Source organism: Mirounga leonina, unplaced genomic scaffold (assembly GCF_011800145.1).
Source record: "Mirounga leonina isolate KUSES-001 unplaced genomic scaffold, KU_Mleo_1.0 Mir_129, whole genome shotgun sequence".
NCBI classification, from domain to species: domain Eukaryota; kingdom Metazoa; phylum Chordata; class Mammalia; order Carnivora; family Phocidae; genus Mirounga; species Mirounga leonina.
The window spans coordinates 49,703,781-49,721,869 of record NW_023270323.1 but is presented as its reverse complement, the minus strand read 5'-3'; the positions used below and the strand labels follow the sequence as shown (position 1 = coordinate 49,721,869).

The 18,089-nt window shown below is 39.3% G+C and overlaps 1 protein-coding gene across 1 annotated transcript; it reads right to left on the bottom strand.

Moving 5' to 3' along the window:
- Nucleotides 1–14,611: 14,611 nt before the first annotated feature.
- LOC118010255 (cytochrome c oxidase subunit 8A, mitochondrial-like) lies at nucleotides 14,612–15,101 on the bottom strand. The gene has a single exon (XM_035004423.1). The coding sequence runs from the start codon at nucleotides 15,047–15,049 to the stop codon at nucleotides 14,840–14,842; it is 210 nt and encodes a 69-aa protein (XP_034860314.1). The 5' UTR covers nucleotides 15,050–15,101; the 3' UTR covers nucleotides 14,612–14,839.
- Between the last annotated feature and the right edge of the window lie 2,988 nt (nucleotides 15,102–18,089).

Sequence of the window (18,089 nt, the reverse complement as noted above, 5' to 3'; positions counted from 1 at the left end):
GGCATGGGGGGACCTTTCCTTGTCTGTGTTTTACCATTTTTTCATCTCGTGAAGTCACTTTCAGTCTTTCCTATTTTTTTAAAGATCTATTTATTTATTTGAGAGAGATTGAGAACACACGTGCAAGAGGGGGGAGGGGCAGAGGGAGAGGGAGAGAGAATCTCAAGCAGACTCCCCGCTGAGTGTGGAGCCTGACACCAGGCTCCATCCCACAACCCATGAGATCGTGACTTGAGCCAAAACCCAGAGTCGGTCACTTAACCAACTGAGCCACCCAGGCTCTCCACATTCTTTCCTATTATAAGACACCTTCAGCAACAGTGTCTGGCTTCTTTATTCTGAGACGCTTGATCTCAGGGTCATGAGCTTGAGCCCCACATTGGGTATAAAGATGACTTAAACAAATAAAACTTAAAACAAAAAAAAAAGAAGATGTTAGAGGCAATCTTGTCTGATGTTTACACTTTACACTTTACCTTTAGCTCTTGCCAGGGTCCCATGTGCCCTCCCCTTCCCCCGCCCAAATGCACATATGCTCATATACATGCAATTCTGCAAAGAATTTCAAGGACTTCAAACATTCCCTGAGACCTACAGGAGCCCAGGTTAAGATCTGCAAGGCAAGATTGTGAAGGATCCAACTGTATGTGGAAACACTGGAGGTGATGGGCACACTAAGTATTGATAGTAGCAAAATTTAGCCAATCTCCATAGCGGGATATTGGAGAAAGAAATGCTGATCCGGAATGGGTCTTTTTCAGACACCGCCTTATCTATAATGGATAACAAGAGGAACAATGTGTCATCAGTATACCATAGTCTTTGAATACAAAGATTGACTCTGTCTGGAAAATGCTGGACAAGACACAAGACTATACTGATAACAAGGAGATTTTCTCATCAGAAATATCTACACCTGTAACAAGGGCTAGAAGTAAGTGAATAGAAGGCCTCGTCCATCAGTACCCTTCCCCTCAGTTTCTTATCACATCCTTTGTATCATTTCCTTCAGTAGCTACTCTATCCTCAACATCAATCTTAGTCCTTCCTCAACTTCAAAGACTTCATAAGCCGTCTTTCTTAGATCGAATCTATTCCAAACCCTCCGCTGTTCCCAAAACCATACACTCAGAAGATGACTGTCACCATTTACAGAGTGGCTGCAATGGGCCAGCCAAGCATGTAGTACTTAAAATATACTATGTACATTTATTAAATCCTTAAAACAACTCCACTATGTAGACACCAGCATTCCATTTTTTTTTTTAAAGATTTTATTTATTTATTTGAGACAGAGAAAATGAGAGAGACAGAGAGCACATGAGAGGGGGGAGGGTCAGAGGGAGAAGCAGGCTCCCTGCCGAGCAAGGAGCCCGATGCGGGACTCAATCCAAGGACTCCAGGATCATGACCTGAGCCGAAGGCAGTCGCTTAACCAACTGAGCCACCCAGGCACCCCAGCATTTCCATTTTAAGGGGGAGACACCTAAGGCCTAGAGAGAAGAAATATGCTAAGGGTCACAGAGCAAGGAATGGGCAGACTGGGTTCAACCTTAATTCTCTTTGTCTGCAAGCTCTTAGTCCTGTTGGTTGGTGCCAGAGTCTCATTTTTTTCAAATGATTCTTAAAATTTCAGAATTCTCAGTTTATATGTATTCTTAGCCTTCTGTGGCTCATAGAATATTTGATTAGAAAAGGCAATCTTGGGGCCCCCCGGCTGGCTCAGTCAGAAGAGCATGCGACGCTTGATCTCAGGGTCATGAGCTTGAGCCCCACATTGGGTATAGAGATGACTTAAACAAATAAAACTTAAAAAAAAAGAAGAAGAAAAAGATGTTAGAGGCAATCTTGTCTGATGTTTACACTTTACAGATAAGGAAACTGACACTCCACAGGATGGGTTCCTGTTCCAAACATGGCCGCCCCTTTTCCGGTTCTGAGGGGGTAGGACCACACCCTCCGGGAACTAATTTCATGCTTCTCCTAGCATAGCTCTAAGTAGACCAAGAGTCTCCATGTGGACATCTGATGACCATTCCAAAAGGAACAGAAACTTAAGTCCAGAACATCTGAATAACCAGAGCAAGGAAGGGCCAAACTCCGATGTCATCTACTTCAAAGGGAGTAGAACAATCTAGGGTGTGCCCCTTCCTACCCGCCCCAGGGGAAGCTAAGGATGTTGCCTGGTCCTGGGAGCTAGTGTAGCAATGCAAACACAACATGTAAAATCACAGCAAAGGAGGCCCAAAAAGCCAACACCTGCCTCTTAAAGCCACTTCCACAGACAGCAGTGACATGTAGCCCAATTAAGCAGAGAATTTCAAAGCCCTGCACTTTAAGTGAGTAGTAGCTGGAATGAGGAGGGAAAGGACAAGTCAGTGCTTGAAAGCTTGCCTTTAGGTTTGTTATCAAGCTAGAATAGGAAGGGATTGCCATTTTTCAAATGTGTTCAGAAAGCCCTGGATCGGATAACTATTATGCCTTGCCTTGTCCTTGAAAATGCAAAAATAGAAAAGGAAGAAATTATCTCAAGGAAATAAGCCAGGGAAACTGAGACTAGGTGGAGGTGTGAGCCACAAATCATCAGTACAGATGCGTATAAACACTTACTGTATGTCAGTACTTGACAAGCACTATTAAGAGCAGCGAAGTCAACATGGTTCCAATCTCTCTCCGGAAGAGAGAAATAATAATAGAGCAAGAGAAAAGGAATATAACTGGTTAATCAGCATTTTTATTTCCTAAAAGAAGCAGTTTAAATGACCCTAATGCTTTTAACCTTAATTTTGGTCACTTCATTATGTTATTAGGGAACACCAAAACACAGAGTACTACAGTTAATAGATCATACATAAAAAAGAGAGGGACACTGGGTAGGTCAATGACTTGGGCTTGCCTGAATTAGCTTTAATTGATTCACTTAACATCTTCAAGCTTTCTGGGCTGTTTTGTAAATAAGTATGATTAAAGACAAGGTGCTACATAAATGTTCAAAAATGAAAGTACGTATGTGTATAAATCTATATGTATATACACACACATATATTGAATATGTGCATGCATATATATATATTACATACATGTATATGTACATACATATATATATATTGAATATACTGTGACCACTTGACACATCTGGGTACTGAGCCTGCTGTCCAGCTAAGTCAGTCAGTTCCCTGGGCTCTCAAAGTATAAATTCTGAGCCATCTCAGGGCACATGCACTGTTTGCTCAATCTGTAAACACGTAATTATTGAACTTGCCTTCTAAAGTAACACCACACCCTGGATATGATGCAAAACCCAGCATTACAAGATAAGCTCTGTCTCAAGTTTCTGCTCGTTATAGTGCCTAAAGTATTTGCTCATAAGCTCAGGGACTGAAGCAGAAGTAAACAGTCAGGCCAGTATTATAGGGACACCTGCGTTACAAAACCGACTTTCTGATATTGTGAAAGCAATGAATGAAGTTCAGCAGGACTCCTTAAGAATGCCGATTCATCCCACATCACGTTGGTCAAACAGGACTTCGGCCTTATCGCCTCCCTCCCTCACCCGCCCAGGTCAGACTACTCTCCTCTGGTATCAGATCTCAGCTCCAGGTTGTGGGGCTCGGCTGCCACACCTCACCCCCTGGTCTGTCTTCTGTCCCCACCTCACTCAGCTGCATTAGCCCGGCTTGCCCTCTGTATGCCCGGCTCTCAGGTCTGGAACAAGCCTATGCACAGTACATTTAACATGCCTGGACTAATGATTCTTTTTATCGTTAAAACTTTACAACTCTGCACACTGCCTTTGTGAATCCTTCTCTAATTAGACAGAATGCAGTGCTCCGGACCAGAGGCTCTGGCACAACTTTGCGCTGTAGTTAGGTATGATTTTTGATATCCTCCTCTCCCTGCCGAGGTGTGACACAGCTGAGTGATTAATAGTGAGAACTTGGAAGTCAGATGACCAGGGTTGGAATTCTGACTCCGTCGCGCACTGACTATGCCTCAGTTTCTTAACCTGTGACAGGTAGGTAGATGGGGAACCAAAGAGCTTACAATAGTGCCCGGTGTGCAGTAAATGCTCTTTAAGCACAATAAACGTGATAACGGGCCACAGCTCCTTTCTGCCTCGGTGTTCACGACACAACAGGAAGTGACGGGGCTGCCTCCGTGAACTGTCAAGGACGTGCCTGAAATGGTCACAGCTGCCTCGGTCCCCCTTGGAGGGATCTGGCCTCGTGTGACCAGCTGTTCACAATTTCAGGGGAAGGGAAAATCCACATTTTTGGATTTCAAATTATTGGGGGACATTTTTTTTTTTAAGATTTTTATTTTTAAGTACTCTCTAACGCAACGTGGGGCTCAAATTCACAACTCTGACCGAGATCGAGAGTCGCGTCCTCCACTGACTGAGCCAGCCAGGTGCCCCTTATCGGGGTACACTTTAAAACTTAATGTTTGAGCCAAAGAAAGCCTGTCTGAATTGGAGGGAGAGATGAACCATGAGAGACTATGGACTCTGAGAAACAAACAGGGTTTTAGAGGGGAGGGGGGAGGGGGGATGGGTTAGCCCGGTGATGGGTATTAAGGAGGGCACGTACTGCATGGAGCACTGGGTGTTAAGCACAAACAATGAATCGTGGATCACCGCATCAAAAACCAATGATGTATTGTATGGTGACTAATATAACATAATAAAATAAAATAAAATAAATGTAAAAAAAAAGAAAAAGAAAGCCTGTCTGGAGGCAGATTTAGCCCTCAAGTCACCATTTTGTGACCCCTGACATTTATGAATCTATAATGGTGTGTGAGTGTATGTGTGTTCATGCCCTTCCATTTTTCTGTTTATTTTCTATACGTCTTCCTCAATTCAGTATCCTAGAGGCAATAGAAAGCATGCAGAAGGTATTCAGTTAAGTCCAGCTGATCAATGAAGGTTTGTTAATAACAAGACACCAGCAGAGTATTCCTGAAATAAAAGTATTTCATGTCACCCACATCTAGTGCCCTCTCTTAAAGTGCATCTTTGGGTCACAAACCAGGCCCTGGAAATACAAATATGAACCAGGTGTAGTCCCTGATCTTGAAGAACATACAGATTTGTGGGGGACACAGAAATGCAGACAACCGTAATGTTTACAAAACATCTAGACATGTGTTATATCATTTACATCACAAAAACCCAATGCAGTAGGTACAGCACGTGATTCTAATGTATAGAAGAGAAATTGAGGCACGGAGAGGCTAAATGACTTATCTAAGATTACTCCACTAATAAGTGGAATTGTAACAAGAGCCCAGTTCTGCTGTCTACAAACCTGGGGCTCTTTCTGCCGCACTCTGATGTTCTAGCATAACACCCATGTTTTCCCACACTTGTAATGCTGGAGAAATCAGGCTCAGTAAGAAGGCTGATAGCCAGTGAGTTAGAAGGAGGCATTGATAGCATCTTGGAATGTGGGCTTTGAAAAGCACCTGTCAATGGTTGGTTAGGGAAATATTTTTCTTCTCATTAATTATAATTTCCCATCTACTGAAAAAGAATTTGAGGCCGTTTTCAACAAAGCACGATGCCATATATTTTTTAAAAAGATTAAAAGAACAAGGTAATGAAGGGAAATAGGTGAAATCACTGTTTTAAGGAAGTTGAGGGTAAAAATAGATAGCACAAGGGGGCACAAATCTTCGCTCTGAGCTTCCTGTAAGACAAGACAAATTGGGAGTGACAAGGTTTTTGTTGTTTATAAAAGAAGGCAGACTAATTTTAAGTTTAGTGTATATTATACCCACTTGTCTAATTTCCGAATCACATAGCAAAAATTGGTATTCTTATGGAAAAACTGATTTGAAAGTACAGCATTTTACCAAAAAAAAGGCGGATGTGTTATATTTATAAAATCTGTGGTTGATCAGAAAGTTTGGAAATTTATAACCTACAGACTAGCATGTGATTGACAATATTAATAGTCTGGCATGTTCTGTAAGGGGAAATGAAAGAAGTGGAATCCAGTTTAGAAGGATTATGTAGCAGAGGACTGGAACTGTAATTTGGGGAAGAGCGTCCGTAAAGGGTGGCCCTCTTCATCAACAGCACACATTTCAAGTTTTTAACTGGGCGAACTATAGCCAAGAGAATGCATCAAACACCAGATGCTATTCAAAGGCCACGAGGACATTCCATCACTTGTTCACTCATTTGGCAAATAGTTACTGAGTGCCCACGGAGCAGGCATTTATGCACATCCTTAGAGTTGGAGACAGAGCACCGAACAAATCGGGCAAAAATCAGTGCCTTCACCCTGCTCTCTGGAGGCAAGCAGTATGTTGTGCAAATTAAAGATGGAGGCCCACATTGTTCAGGAGGTGGCTGGAGTTCCCACAGCCACACGGTAATCCACATCAGTTGTCCTCAAAAGGCTGCTGCCCTGTGTTATCGAGAACCTTGAAACAAAACTATCTGGAGCATAGGAGCAGCTAGGAAAGGGAGGAGCCTGACAAGAACAGGGCTGAGGCCTGGGTCCCACTTTCTAAAGTTTACAATGGATGAGGGGTGGGCCTCCCTTCCTGCTGCAGAAATAGTCAACAAGCCCCTCCTTCAGTTTGATGAAATGGTCCTCTTCTAGAAAGAAGAAGAAAAGTTACAGCAGCCGTAGAAATTGTTAGACTAGGTACCAACAGAAGTAAATGAGGGTTTTTGAAACCCATACAGGCATTTATTTAACCAATATTTATTAAATTCTCACTGCATATATAAAAAGCACTGTGCTAGGTACTGGGATTTGGGGGGGCGGGGACATGGTTCTAGTCTTCAGGTGTCTTACATTCTAGAAAGAGTCTGACATTGAACAGCTAATTAATTAATTAAAAGTAGAAAAACTACTAGGAAGAACTATTGGAAGCTGTTAACAGCGAGTAAGAACTAACCTCGTTAGTCCAGAAACACTTTTACACAATCCCGCTCACCTTTCTCTCTCTGCCTCCCTCCCTCTCCCCTCTCCCTCCCATCCCCTCCCCCTCATCTCTCAGCCACCCACCCACCCACCCACCCACACACACACACACACACACAGGTACGCACACACAGGCATACATAGCTAGGATGTGATAAAGCATCTCTTGTCTTCCTCTCTCAAAGAGGCTTTCTTGGGGGCTGGAAATGCTGAGATGCTATTCCTTCTGGTTTTTAGGCCAACAGGCTGCAACCCTAGTAAATCCCACGGCCAACCTTCCTACTCTGAGCTAAGATGCAGCCAGATCTAGAGGAAAAATAAATACTTAAACCAATTACACCTTCAAACGTCCCTAGATCTTTGACTTTATGGTTGTGCTTGCCCTCACTGATAGCTAATTAGAATGTACAAGCCTAGAACACGAACTTGCCAGAGAGTATCGTGTTCAAAATGAGAACGACAACTTTCCATTGGATTGTGGGCTGACCCATAGCAGCTCAGTGTCAGATACGAAGCCAAGCTAAACTGCATAGAAACAGAAGATGTAAAAGCTAAATTTGAAAAAATAAAATTTAGAGTCAATATATACTGAACTTTGATGGGCTATCAAATTATATTAATCAATAATGTCAGATTGGGAAAAAAAGCATAAGAAAAACAGGTAAGAAACATTATTTTGGGCAAAATGTTAAGGCAGATTTTTAAACTTTTTACTTACATAAGTATAATGTGCAGTAGATAAAAATTAGAAAACACAAACAAGTATACAAAAGAAGGTAAAAATACAGCCATATAGGACTACATTAAAATGTATTTAACCAATTCCCTATTACTGGGCATTTGTGCTTTTTCCCTAATCTTTAACACAAATGCTTTAATGAACACCATTATCTGAATATCTGTGCACACATCTCTCATTCTTTTCTCATGATAAACTCTCAGAAGTGGAATTTCTTAGTTGGACAGCATTCAGATGTTTAAGATCAGAATTGAAGCAATAGCCAAACTCAAAGTCACTTTAAATTCTTTTTTTAAGATGTTTACAGCACTTTCAAACTTAGAAACCATCCAAAATTTGATAGTAAACAGTCTTTATTTCCATATCAAAGTCAATAATAATATTGCATATATACAATTTCAAGACTCTGACATTTCTTAAAACCTCACCAAATACTAACAGACAGCAGTACCATATGTTTATAGACACTTGTCAAACAGCCAGCCTGTTTTCCATTGTAATACAACAAATATGTTAACTGACTGTTGCATTTCTGTATTTAAAATACTGCACAGAAAACCAATCACACCAAACATATATAATATTTGTATACATATGCAATTGCATTACACATCACAGCAGAAGGATCCTGGACTGAAACAGTTTTTTCTTTGTTGACTATGGGCAAAGTGATAAACTCTCTGGGTCTTAGTTCTGAGGTGAAAGACACAAGAGCCAGGGTTTCCAGATTTTTTTATTTAATAGACCAATTAAACTAAAAAAAAAAACCCTACAAGCACATAATTCATAAATAACCTTAAAACAAGAGGGAGACATAATCTCTGAATAAGAAAACATCATTTAAACCAAATGCATCTAAACTTTTTTTTTTTTTTTAATCTGCTCTATTGCTCATATTTTTCTCATTTTGCCTTGGAGTATGAAGACTTGCACTAGTTCACAGACTTTTTTTTTTTTTTAGAGAGACAGAGAGAGCACAAATGGGAGGGGCAGGGAAAGGGGGAGAGAATCTCAACCAGACTCTGCGCTAAGCGCAGGGCACCTCGCGGGGCTGGATCTCAGGACTCTGGGGTCAGGACCTGAGCCAAAACCAAAAGTCAGAGGCTTAACCAACTGTGCCACCCAGGTGCCCGTAGTTCACAGACTCTTGACTGAAAACAACTCCTCTAGATAACTCTTAAGTCCTTTCCAGTTCTAAAGTGCTGTGGTTTTGTGGATCTAAATTTTAAGTTAAGCTCTATGGAAAGAAGTAATAGTGAGGAATTTTAAAATCTGGTCTCCCATATTTCTTTAAGGCTGCCAATGAGTGGATTCCAGAAAGGGGATGTGAGCATTGTACGATCCAACAGCCACTTGCTAAGGGCCCCCAATAGCCAGGCATTGGGATGGGCAAGGCTCATATAGAGACACAAAACACAGCTTCTGCCTTCAGTAGGTTCTCACCTAGAGGGAAACGAGATACGAAAACAAGGAGCAGTAGGGTAGTAATATAATACAGAGGGTACGCCTGGGGACATGGAGCATTTAGGAGCAACGCCCTGCCCAGACCTGAGTGCAGCTGGCTAGTGGGCTGGATCTTCTGGAGGAGGTGACATTTAAACTGAGTCTCAAAGAACAGAACAAATGTTAGGTAGCTGAGGATGTCTTAGAGGCAAGTGAGCAGCCTGGGTGCAGCTAACATGTAGCAATAATCACGGAGAATCCTCGGAATCCACGTCCTAGCACGTTCCGATGAGGGCAGAGTCTGTGAGTTGGAGGATTGCTGAAGACACGGGACGGGGAGGCAGATGGCCAAATTTAGGAGAACCTGCAGTGCTACACTCAGGAGTTGAGTTTTTTTTTTAAGATTTTTTATTCACTTATTTGAGAGAGAGAATGCAAGCATGAGCAGGAAAGGGGCAGAGGGAGAGGAACAAGCTGACTCCCCCCTGAGCACAGAGCCCAACATGGGACTCCATCCCAGGACCCTGAGATCAAGACCTGAGCTAAAGTCAGACGCTTAACTGACTGAGCCACCCAGGCACCTTAAGGAGTTTAGACTTGATCCCCAACACATGGGACATCACTAAAATATTTTAATCGAAGGAGGACACTAGGGAACGTCTTAACTGCTTCTTCTCCCATCTCAAATTTTGAAGTTAGAGCTGTACAGTTGAAAAGAACCTCAAGGGGAAGAATTCTCATGCTACCTTTATTTTTTTTAAGAATGAAGATCAGGTACTATAGGCTTGTTAAAACAAATTCAAACAGTATAGAAGTGCACAAAACAAAAGAGGAAAATTTCAAGACTTCCCTCCCTCATCCTTTCAACCAAATCCTACTCCCTAGGGTTAATCACTATTTTGAGTTTCATGTGCATCCATGTATTTATTTTCTAAATATATACAAAAGCATTTATATGTAACAGATATTTTTGTGAGCTCTCTAATAGAGAATGCATCGGGCTACATATATTGGTCTGCGATATGCCTTTCTCGCTTAATATATTGTCAGTACAGATCAAGCGCATTCTTTTGGACTGTATAGTATCCCACTGTATGGCCTGGTTATGTCCCAAAGGTATTTAACCATTTCCCTGCTGGTGATCTTTTAGGTAGTTCCCAATTTTCTAGTCATTGCTGCAGTGAACATCCTTGACTATGTGCATATGTATGTGTGTTTTCCTAAAGGATAATTTCTTAGGATGGAATTACTAGGTTGAAGGATCTAGGCATTTAAAATTTTGAAAGTTGTAGCCACATAAAAATTTAGGAGGTGATAATGGAGTACATCTTCCATGCTAGTATTATAAGTTTTATAATTTAATACACATACTTTTATTTTAGAAGTATTTTGCATTTGGAACTACTTAATATTTTTACTCAGATGGAAGTTCTTAATTATGGACTGAAAAAGTGGATAAATGTTCAGGAATAACGAAATAAGCCTTAATAGGCAAAAGCACAGAAAATGAGCAGTTCTTTGTAGAGTGGTGCATTATTAGCAAGAGTGCAGGATCTAGAGACAGACAATATAGGTCCAAATCCTAATAGCTATGGGACTGTGGACAGGTTTTTAAGTTTCTCTCTGCTTTAGTTTACTTATTTATAAAATGCCTACAATAATAGTACCTACCTCATAGGGTTCTTGTAAAGATTAAACAAGAGAAATCACATATAGCTCTGAACTTGCTTCCTGGGTTGTGGTAAATGTTCAGAAATGTCAGCTGTTAAAAGGATGAAAATCAAGACTATTGAAGCTAATGATACTAGCTTTTTACTTTTTACTTTCCATTGGCATACACCCCCACCTTCAAAGGTCTTCCTCTAGATTTTCTGACATTTCTGAAATAATCTCCCACCATGATGTATTGTTTCTTTTAGAGATTGCTGGACTCGATTTGCTAGTATTTTGCTAAGGATTTCTATGTCTATGTTCATGGGTCATATTGGTCTCATGTTTCTTTTTTTCTCTCTTGTAGCTCACTCTCAGATTTTCATATTAAGGTGATGCTGGCCTCATGAAATGAGTTGGAAAGTATTCCATCCTCCCATTTTCTGAAAGAGTTTGTGAAATGTTGGTATGTTTCTTAAACATTTGATAGAATTCAAAGTGAAACCTTCTGGGCCTAAAGTTTTCTTTGTGGGAAATTTTTAAATTTACATATTTAATTTCTTTACAGGATACAGGGCTTATTGAGATTTTCTACTTCTTCAGTCATACTTGGCAAATTGTATCTTCTAAGGAATTTGCCCATTCATCTAAGTTGTTGCATTTATTGACAACAAAATACTCATAATATTCATTTATTAGCCTTGTAATGTTGGTAGCATCAGTGGTGTGTAACTGATATTGATCATTTTTGTCTTCTCCCTTTTTTCCTTAATGCATCTAGCTAGGGGTTTATACATTTTGTTGAAATTCTCCAACTAGCTTTTGGTTTCAATGATTTTCTCCATTATTTTTGTTTTATATGTCATTGATTTCTGCTTTTATCTTTGTTATTTTCTCCCTTCTATTTTTTTAGGTTTAATTTGTTCTTCTTTTCTTGCCTTTTTAAAAAAATTTTTTTTTAATTTAAATTCAATTAGCCAACATATATTCTTTTCTTGCTTTTTAGGATAGAATCTTAAATTACTGATTTTAGACCTTTCTTATTTTCTAATATTAACATTTAATGCTATACATTTCCTTTGAGACACTGTTTTAACTGCACCTCATAAATTTGGATATGTTTTCATTTTCATTCAGTTCAAAATATTTTTTAAGTTCCCTTATGATTTCTTCTCTGGCCCATGTGTTGTTTAGAAGTGTGCTATTGATTCCTAAATACTTGGAGTTTTCCCAAATAGCTGTTACTGATTTCTAATTTAATTTCACTATGGTCAGAGGACAAACCCTATGATTTCAATACTTTTAAATTTGTTAGAACTTGTTTTATGACTAACATATGGTCTCTCTTGATTAATGTTCCAGGTGAACTTTTAAAAAATGTGTAATTTTGCTGTTGTTGGGCAGAGTATTCTATGAATACCAATTAGGTACAGTTGATTCATGGTATCATTCAAGTCTTCAATATTCTTGCTGGTTTTGCCTTCTTTCTTTATTGATTATAAGTGAAAAGTGTTGAATACTCCAACTGTCACTGTGGATTTTTAAATTTCCTTTCAATTCAGGTTGGGTTTTTGTTGTTTGGGGTTTTTTTTAATTTCACATATACTTTTATCTAATCCTCACAAAGTACCCATGAAATATGTGTGATTATTTTTATTGTACAAGGGAGTAAACTTTCACTCACAGATTAAATGATTTTCCCAATGCCACACAACTGATTCACTTCAGAGAATTTAAGTGATTCCCAGAACCCTGACTCATTTCGTCAGGTTTTGCTTCATGTATTTTGAAGCTCTATTACATTTAGGATTGTCATATCTCCCCAATAAATTGAATATTTTATCATTATTCCTAGTATATTCCTTTTTATATTGCATGCTTTATCTGATACTAATATAGCCACTCCAGCTTTCTTATAATTTATGTTTGCATAGTATATCTTTTTCCCTCCTTTTAGTTTTAACCTATCCTGTCTATATATTTGAAGTGGTTTGTTCCTACACAGCATATAATAGAATCTTAATTTTTTATCTAGTCTGGCAATCTCTGACTTTTAATTGGAGTCTTTAGACCATTTACATGTAATATAATTATCAATATGGTTGAGTCTACCATTTACTATTAGTTTTCATTTTGTCTCATCTTTTCTTGTTACTTTTATCTTCTTTTCCTGCTTCTTTTAAGTTAATTGGTACTGCTTAATATTCCATTTTATCTCCACTGTTTGTGAGATATATTTTATTATTTTATTTTAGTGATTGCTCTACACTTTACAATATGCATCTTAACTCATAATTTACTTTCAAATAGTATTATGCCACTTCATGTATAACATAAAATCTTTAGCACTCTAGACTTCCTCTGCTCTCGTTCTGTCCTTCAAGCTATTGTCATACACATTGCTTTTACGCATTTGATAAATCTCAAAAATACATTGTTATTATTTTTGCTTTATATAGTTGATTAACTTTTAAAGAAATTTAAAAATGAGGAAACAAATCTTTTCTATTTGTCCACATATTTACCATTTCTGGTATTCCAAGTTTCCATCTGTGGACATTTTGCTTTTGCCTGAATAATTTTGTTTAACATGTCTTTTAGTATATATATGCTGGCAACAAAGTTCCTCAAGTTTTGTTTGTCTGATAATGTTTTTATTTCACCTTTGGTTTTTGTTTTTTTGCTTTTTTGTTTTTAAGATTTATTTATTTATTTGAGAGAGAGCATGTATGTGTGTGTATGAACAGGGGGAAGGGCCGAGGAAGAGAGAGAGAATCTCAAGCAGACTCCCTGCTGAGTGCAGAGCTGGACGTGAGGCTTGATCTCATGACCCTGAGGTCATGACCTGAGCTGAAACCAAGCTTCAGACACTCAACCAATGAGCCACACAGGCACCCTTATTTCACTTTTGTTTTTGAAGGCTATTTCCATCAGATATTGGATTCCAAGTTGACTTTTCTCTTTCAGCACTCTAAAGGTGTTATTTAATTGTCTTCTGGCTTGCTAAATTTCTGAGGTGAAGTTTGTAATCATTTTTATGTCTATTTCTCTGTACTTAATATGTGTTTTTCTCTGACTGCCTTTAAGATTTTTCTCTTCAACATTCGTTTTCAGATATTTGATTATTATGTAGCTTGGGTTTTTTCATGAGTTTTTAAGTTTCTCAGATTTATGAAGTATAGTTTTCAGTGAATTTTGAAGTGTTTTGGCCATTATTTCTTCAAATATTTTTCTGTCCTCTCTTTCTTCCTTTCCCAATTATGGTAGATCATTTGATATTATCTCACCAATCACTAAGCCTCCTTTCATCTATTTTTTTTAAAGATTTTATTTATTTATTTGAGAGAGAGAATGAGATAGAGAGAGAGAGCATGAGAAGGGGGAGGGTCAGAGGGAGAAGCAGACTCCCTGCTGAGCAGGGAGCCCGATGCAGGACTCGATCCTGGGACTCCAAGATCATGACCTGAGCCGAAGGCAGTGACTTAACCAACTGAGCCACCCAGGTGCCCTCATCTATTTTTTTTTCAGTCTTTTTTCTCTCTGTGGTTCATCTTGGATCAATTTAATTGCTATGTTTATACATTGACTAATCTTTTCTTCTGCAGTGCCTAATCTGATGTTAATCTTATCCACTAAAATCTTCAGTCCAGATAATTGCATTTTTTTTTAATCTCTAGAAGTCACAGTTGGTTTTTTATATTCTTCATTTTTCCTCTGATTTTTTTTTTTGTTTTCCTTTAAATACTTATACATAATAATAAAATCTGTCTTAACATCATGTGTGCTAATTCCATTATTTTATCATTTCTAGGTCTGTTTCTCTTTTTTTTTTCAAGGTTTAAATAGACTTTATTGTTACAAGGAGGGCCTTACCGAGTAGGGCCTTATAAACCAATATATGTGGTCCCAGGATGTCACCATGGAGAAATGGAGAGGTCATGACTGCAGAAGAGGTCATTGTAATTGAAGGACATGATCCCGGGAAGACCGGCCAGGGATGCAGCAGACATGATCAGGAGAGGCCAGGGGTGGTCAGGTCACAGGGTGAGGGACAGGACAGCCCCCTTCACTCCCGCTTCTTGCAGCTCTCCAGATGCGACAGGACCCAGCCCGATGGCAGGAGGAAACACAGGAAGCAGGAGGTGAGCCCAATGGCAACATCCATGGTCCCAAGCTCCTCCCACGGAGGCTTGGAATGGATCCGGGCACACTGCACTGGGAGCCTCCGGGTGAGACCTGTCAGGCCCCTCAGCAGCTGCGCCGTCGACAAAGACATGACCGCACGGAATGACGACAGTTGCCAGCTACTGCCCAAGGTCGGGAAGTCAAAATGGCCTCTAGGTCTGTTTCTCTTAACTGATTCTTCTTCTTCTTGTATTTTTTTCTTGCTTTTAAGCATGTCCAGTGATTTTTTATTTGATGCTGACATTGTTATTGTTACATTATTAAGTGTCTGTATTGTGTTGTCTTCCTTTAAAGAGCATTGGGCTTTGTTTTGGCAGGCAGTGACGTTAATTGTTCCATCACTTTGATTCCTTTGACACCTGTCTTTAAGCTTTACTGGAGAGAGATGAGAGCTGTGCTCTCCATTATGGTAGTCACTAGCTGTATGTGGCTATTAAAATGTGACTAATCTGAATTAAGATGTGCTATAGGTATAAACTAGACTGCAGATTTTGAAGACTTAGTATGAGAAAAAGAACACAAACTTCCTCATTAATAATTTTTATATTGATTACATGTCAAATTGATAATAGTTTGGATGTATAGGGTTAAGTAAAATATATTATTAATTTTATCTACTTTTTTTTCCTTTGTACAGTGGTTACCAGACATTTAAAATTACATATGTGGCTTGCATTATATTTCTGTTGGACAGTGCTGTTCTAGAGCAGAGGTCAGCAAACTACAGCTCACAGGTTGGCCACTTGTTTTTTGTTAATAACGTTAATGAAGTTTGTTAACACAGCCACACCCATTCACTTATGTATTTTCTATGGCTGCTTTCACACTACAATGGCAGATCTGAGTAGTTGTGATGAAGACCATATGACCCACAACCCAAAAATGATTGTGATCTGTAAATTTAAGAAAAGTTTCCAACCCCTGGTCTAGAATATTTCATTCGAAGGATAGTTCAGACCTATTACTAACATATGATTACTTGAGGGTATCCGCTGAATGTTCCAAGGATGAACAAGGACTCTCCACTTTGGCTAACCAAACTTTCTCCCAGTTGATGTGTGCCCTGAGATTTATTCAGCTTACAACTCACCAGTCTTTTCTGTCCAATCTTGTGGAGTGTCATTCTATACACTTGTGTCCTGGTACTCAGCAAAGACTCAAAAGATTCCTATACATATTTCTGGAGCAATTTTTCTGCATAGCCCCCTCCTTCCCAGAACTCTGCCCCACTACCTCTAGCCATCTCAGCCTCCTCAAACTCTGGCCTCCATCTTATCAACTCAGCAAAGCTACCAGAATCTGTTTGGGTCCCCGTTCCCGAGTCAACAGTCTAGAAATTGCTTCCAGGCAGAAAGCCACGGAGTTACTGAGTTCACTTGTTTGTTTCTCTTCTTTCAGTAATCATAATCCTATGCAGACTATTGTCCAATGTCTGAAAGCCATCGTTTCATATTTTATCCGGCTTTTTAATTATTTATGGTGGGCATTTAAGTCTGGTCCTTGTTACTCCATCATGCCTACAAAGAGAAATCCCCTCGACTTACTTTTTGATAGGTGGAACTTTCTAGATAGTGCACTCTGAGTCTTCAGACTTTCCAGAGGACGTTTGTTGGATTTGACTGACTTGTGTGGAGATAGAGAAGTAAGTAAGTGTATGTTTGCCCAAATAGTTGATGATACACTATATTATTGCTGACTTGGGTTTTTTTATGTCCAGGTTATGACAGAAAGGACAGAAATGACTTTATAGGAGAAAGTGAAAGCAGGCTAATCTTGTTCCTGGGCATTTCTGAATTCATTTGTGCTTTTATATCAGAGGTACATCAAACATATTAGCAGGCCTATAAAGGATGTGCCTTGCCTCTTTTAAAAGCATATGAAAAGTTTAAGAAGTGATTACTATTAGCACCAGATGCTATATTAACTTACACAGATAGATCTGTCCATCTCCAGGAGTTTATAGTTAAAAGAAAGAAATGATCCCAAATATAAACAGGTGATAGATACAAGTAGGTAGAGTGAGAAAGAAAGAGATTCCAAAAATGTTTTTTATATTAGTGGTATTTCTGTGTTAAGGGATGGAAATACCAAGTAGTTGACAAAACAAACAAACAAAACTTCATTAATTTTCTTGCACCTGATTATAAACATTTCAGAAAAATGTGAGGAAAGAATGCATTTGTTGAAAACAGGATGAGAAATGATAGTTTAGCCCAAGGAGAGGGAAGGCATAAGAGGGAAGGCATGGTCTCGGAAAGGCATAAGACTGAATATGTGAGTCAAAAATAAATTCAAGAATCAGAAGGTTAGGGGCACCTGGGTGGTTCAGTCAGTTAAGCATCGGACTCTTGATTTAGGCTCAGGTCATGATCTCAGGGTTATGAGATCAAGTCCCTAGTCGGGCTAGCACTCAGCAGGGAGTCTGCTTGAGATTCTGTCTCCCTCTCTCTCTGCCCCTCCCCCACTCAAATAAATAAATAAAGCTTTAAAAAAAGAATCAGAAGGTTAAAGCAGTCAAGGGAGTGAAGATGAAAAAGAAAAGGATTCAGGACACAATAGTGCCAGGCTCGTAGCTGATGCTCGATGATGAATGGATAGGTAAATGAACCAATGGATGGATAGATATAATAGAAAAGAATAAATGTGATGGCTGAGGGTAGGAATTTGATCTCGCCGTGGAGAAAGAAGGAATCTAATGAAGATAGAGGGAATTGTAGTGATGGGTTTTGTAGGATGGCAATTTGTAACTACTTCAAGGGCAAATGAGTTTTCTCCCAGCTAACTGATGCTCAAAACCTCAGATCAAAGTCACTTCCTTAACGAGGTCTTCTCTGATCACTAATCTAAATTAACTCACCTGTTGTTTCTTCTCATGGCACCCTATGCTTTCGCTTCATAATACCGATCGTTTATAAACAAGTGTTTTGTGGTGTTTGTTTAACATCTGTTCTTCCACTAGACTGCAGGTTCCATAAGGGAGAGAACCATGTTCTGCTTTTGTTGCGAACCACTGTGTCCTCCAGACCCAGCATGAAACCTGGCACGTAGTAAGCTCTCAATATTTATTGATTTATTTATTGATTAAATGCACAAATAAGTGCATGAATCCATGAGTCAATGAGATTCGACCA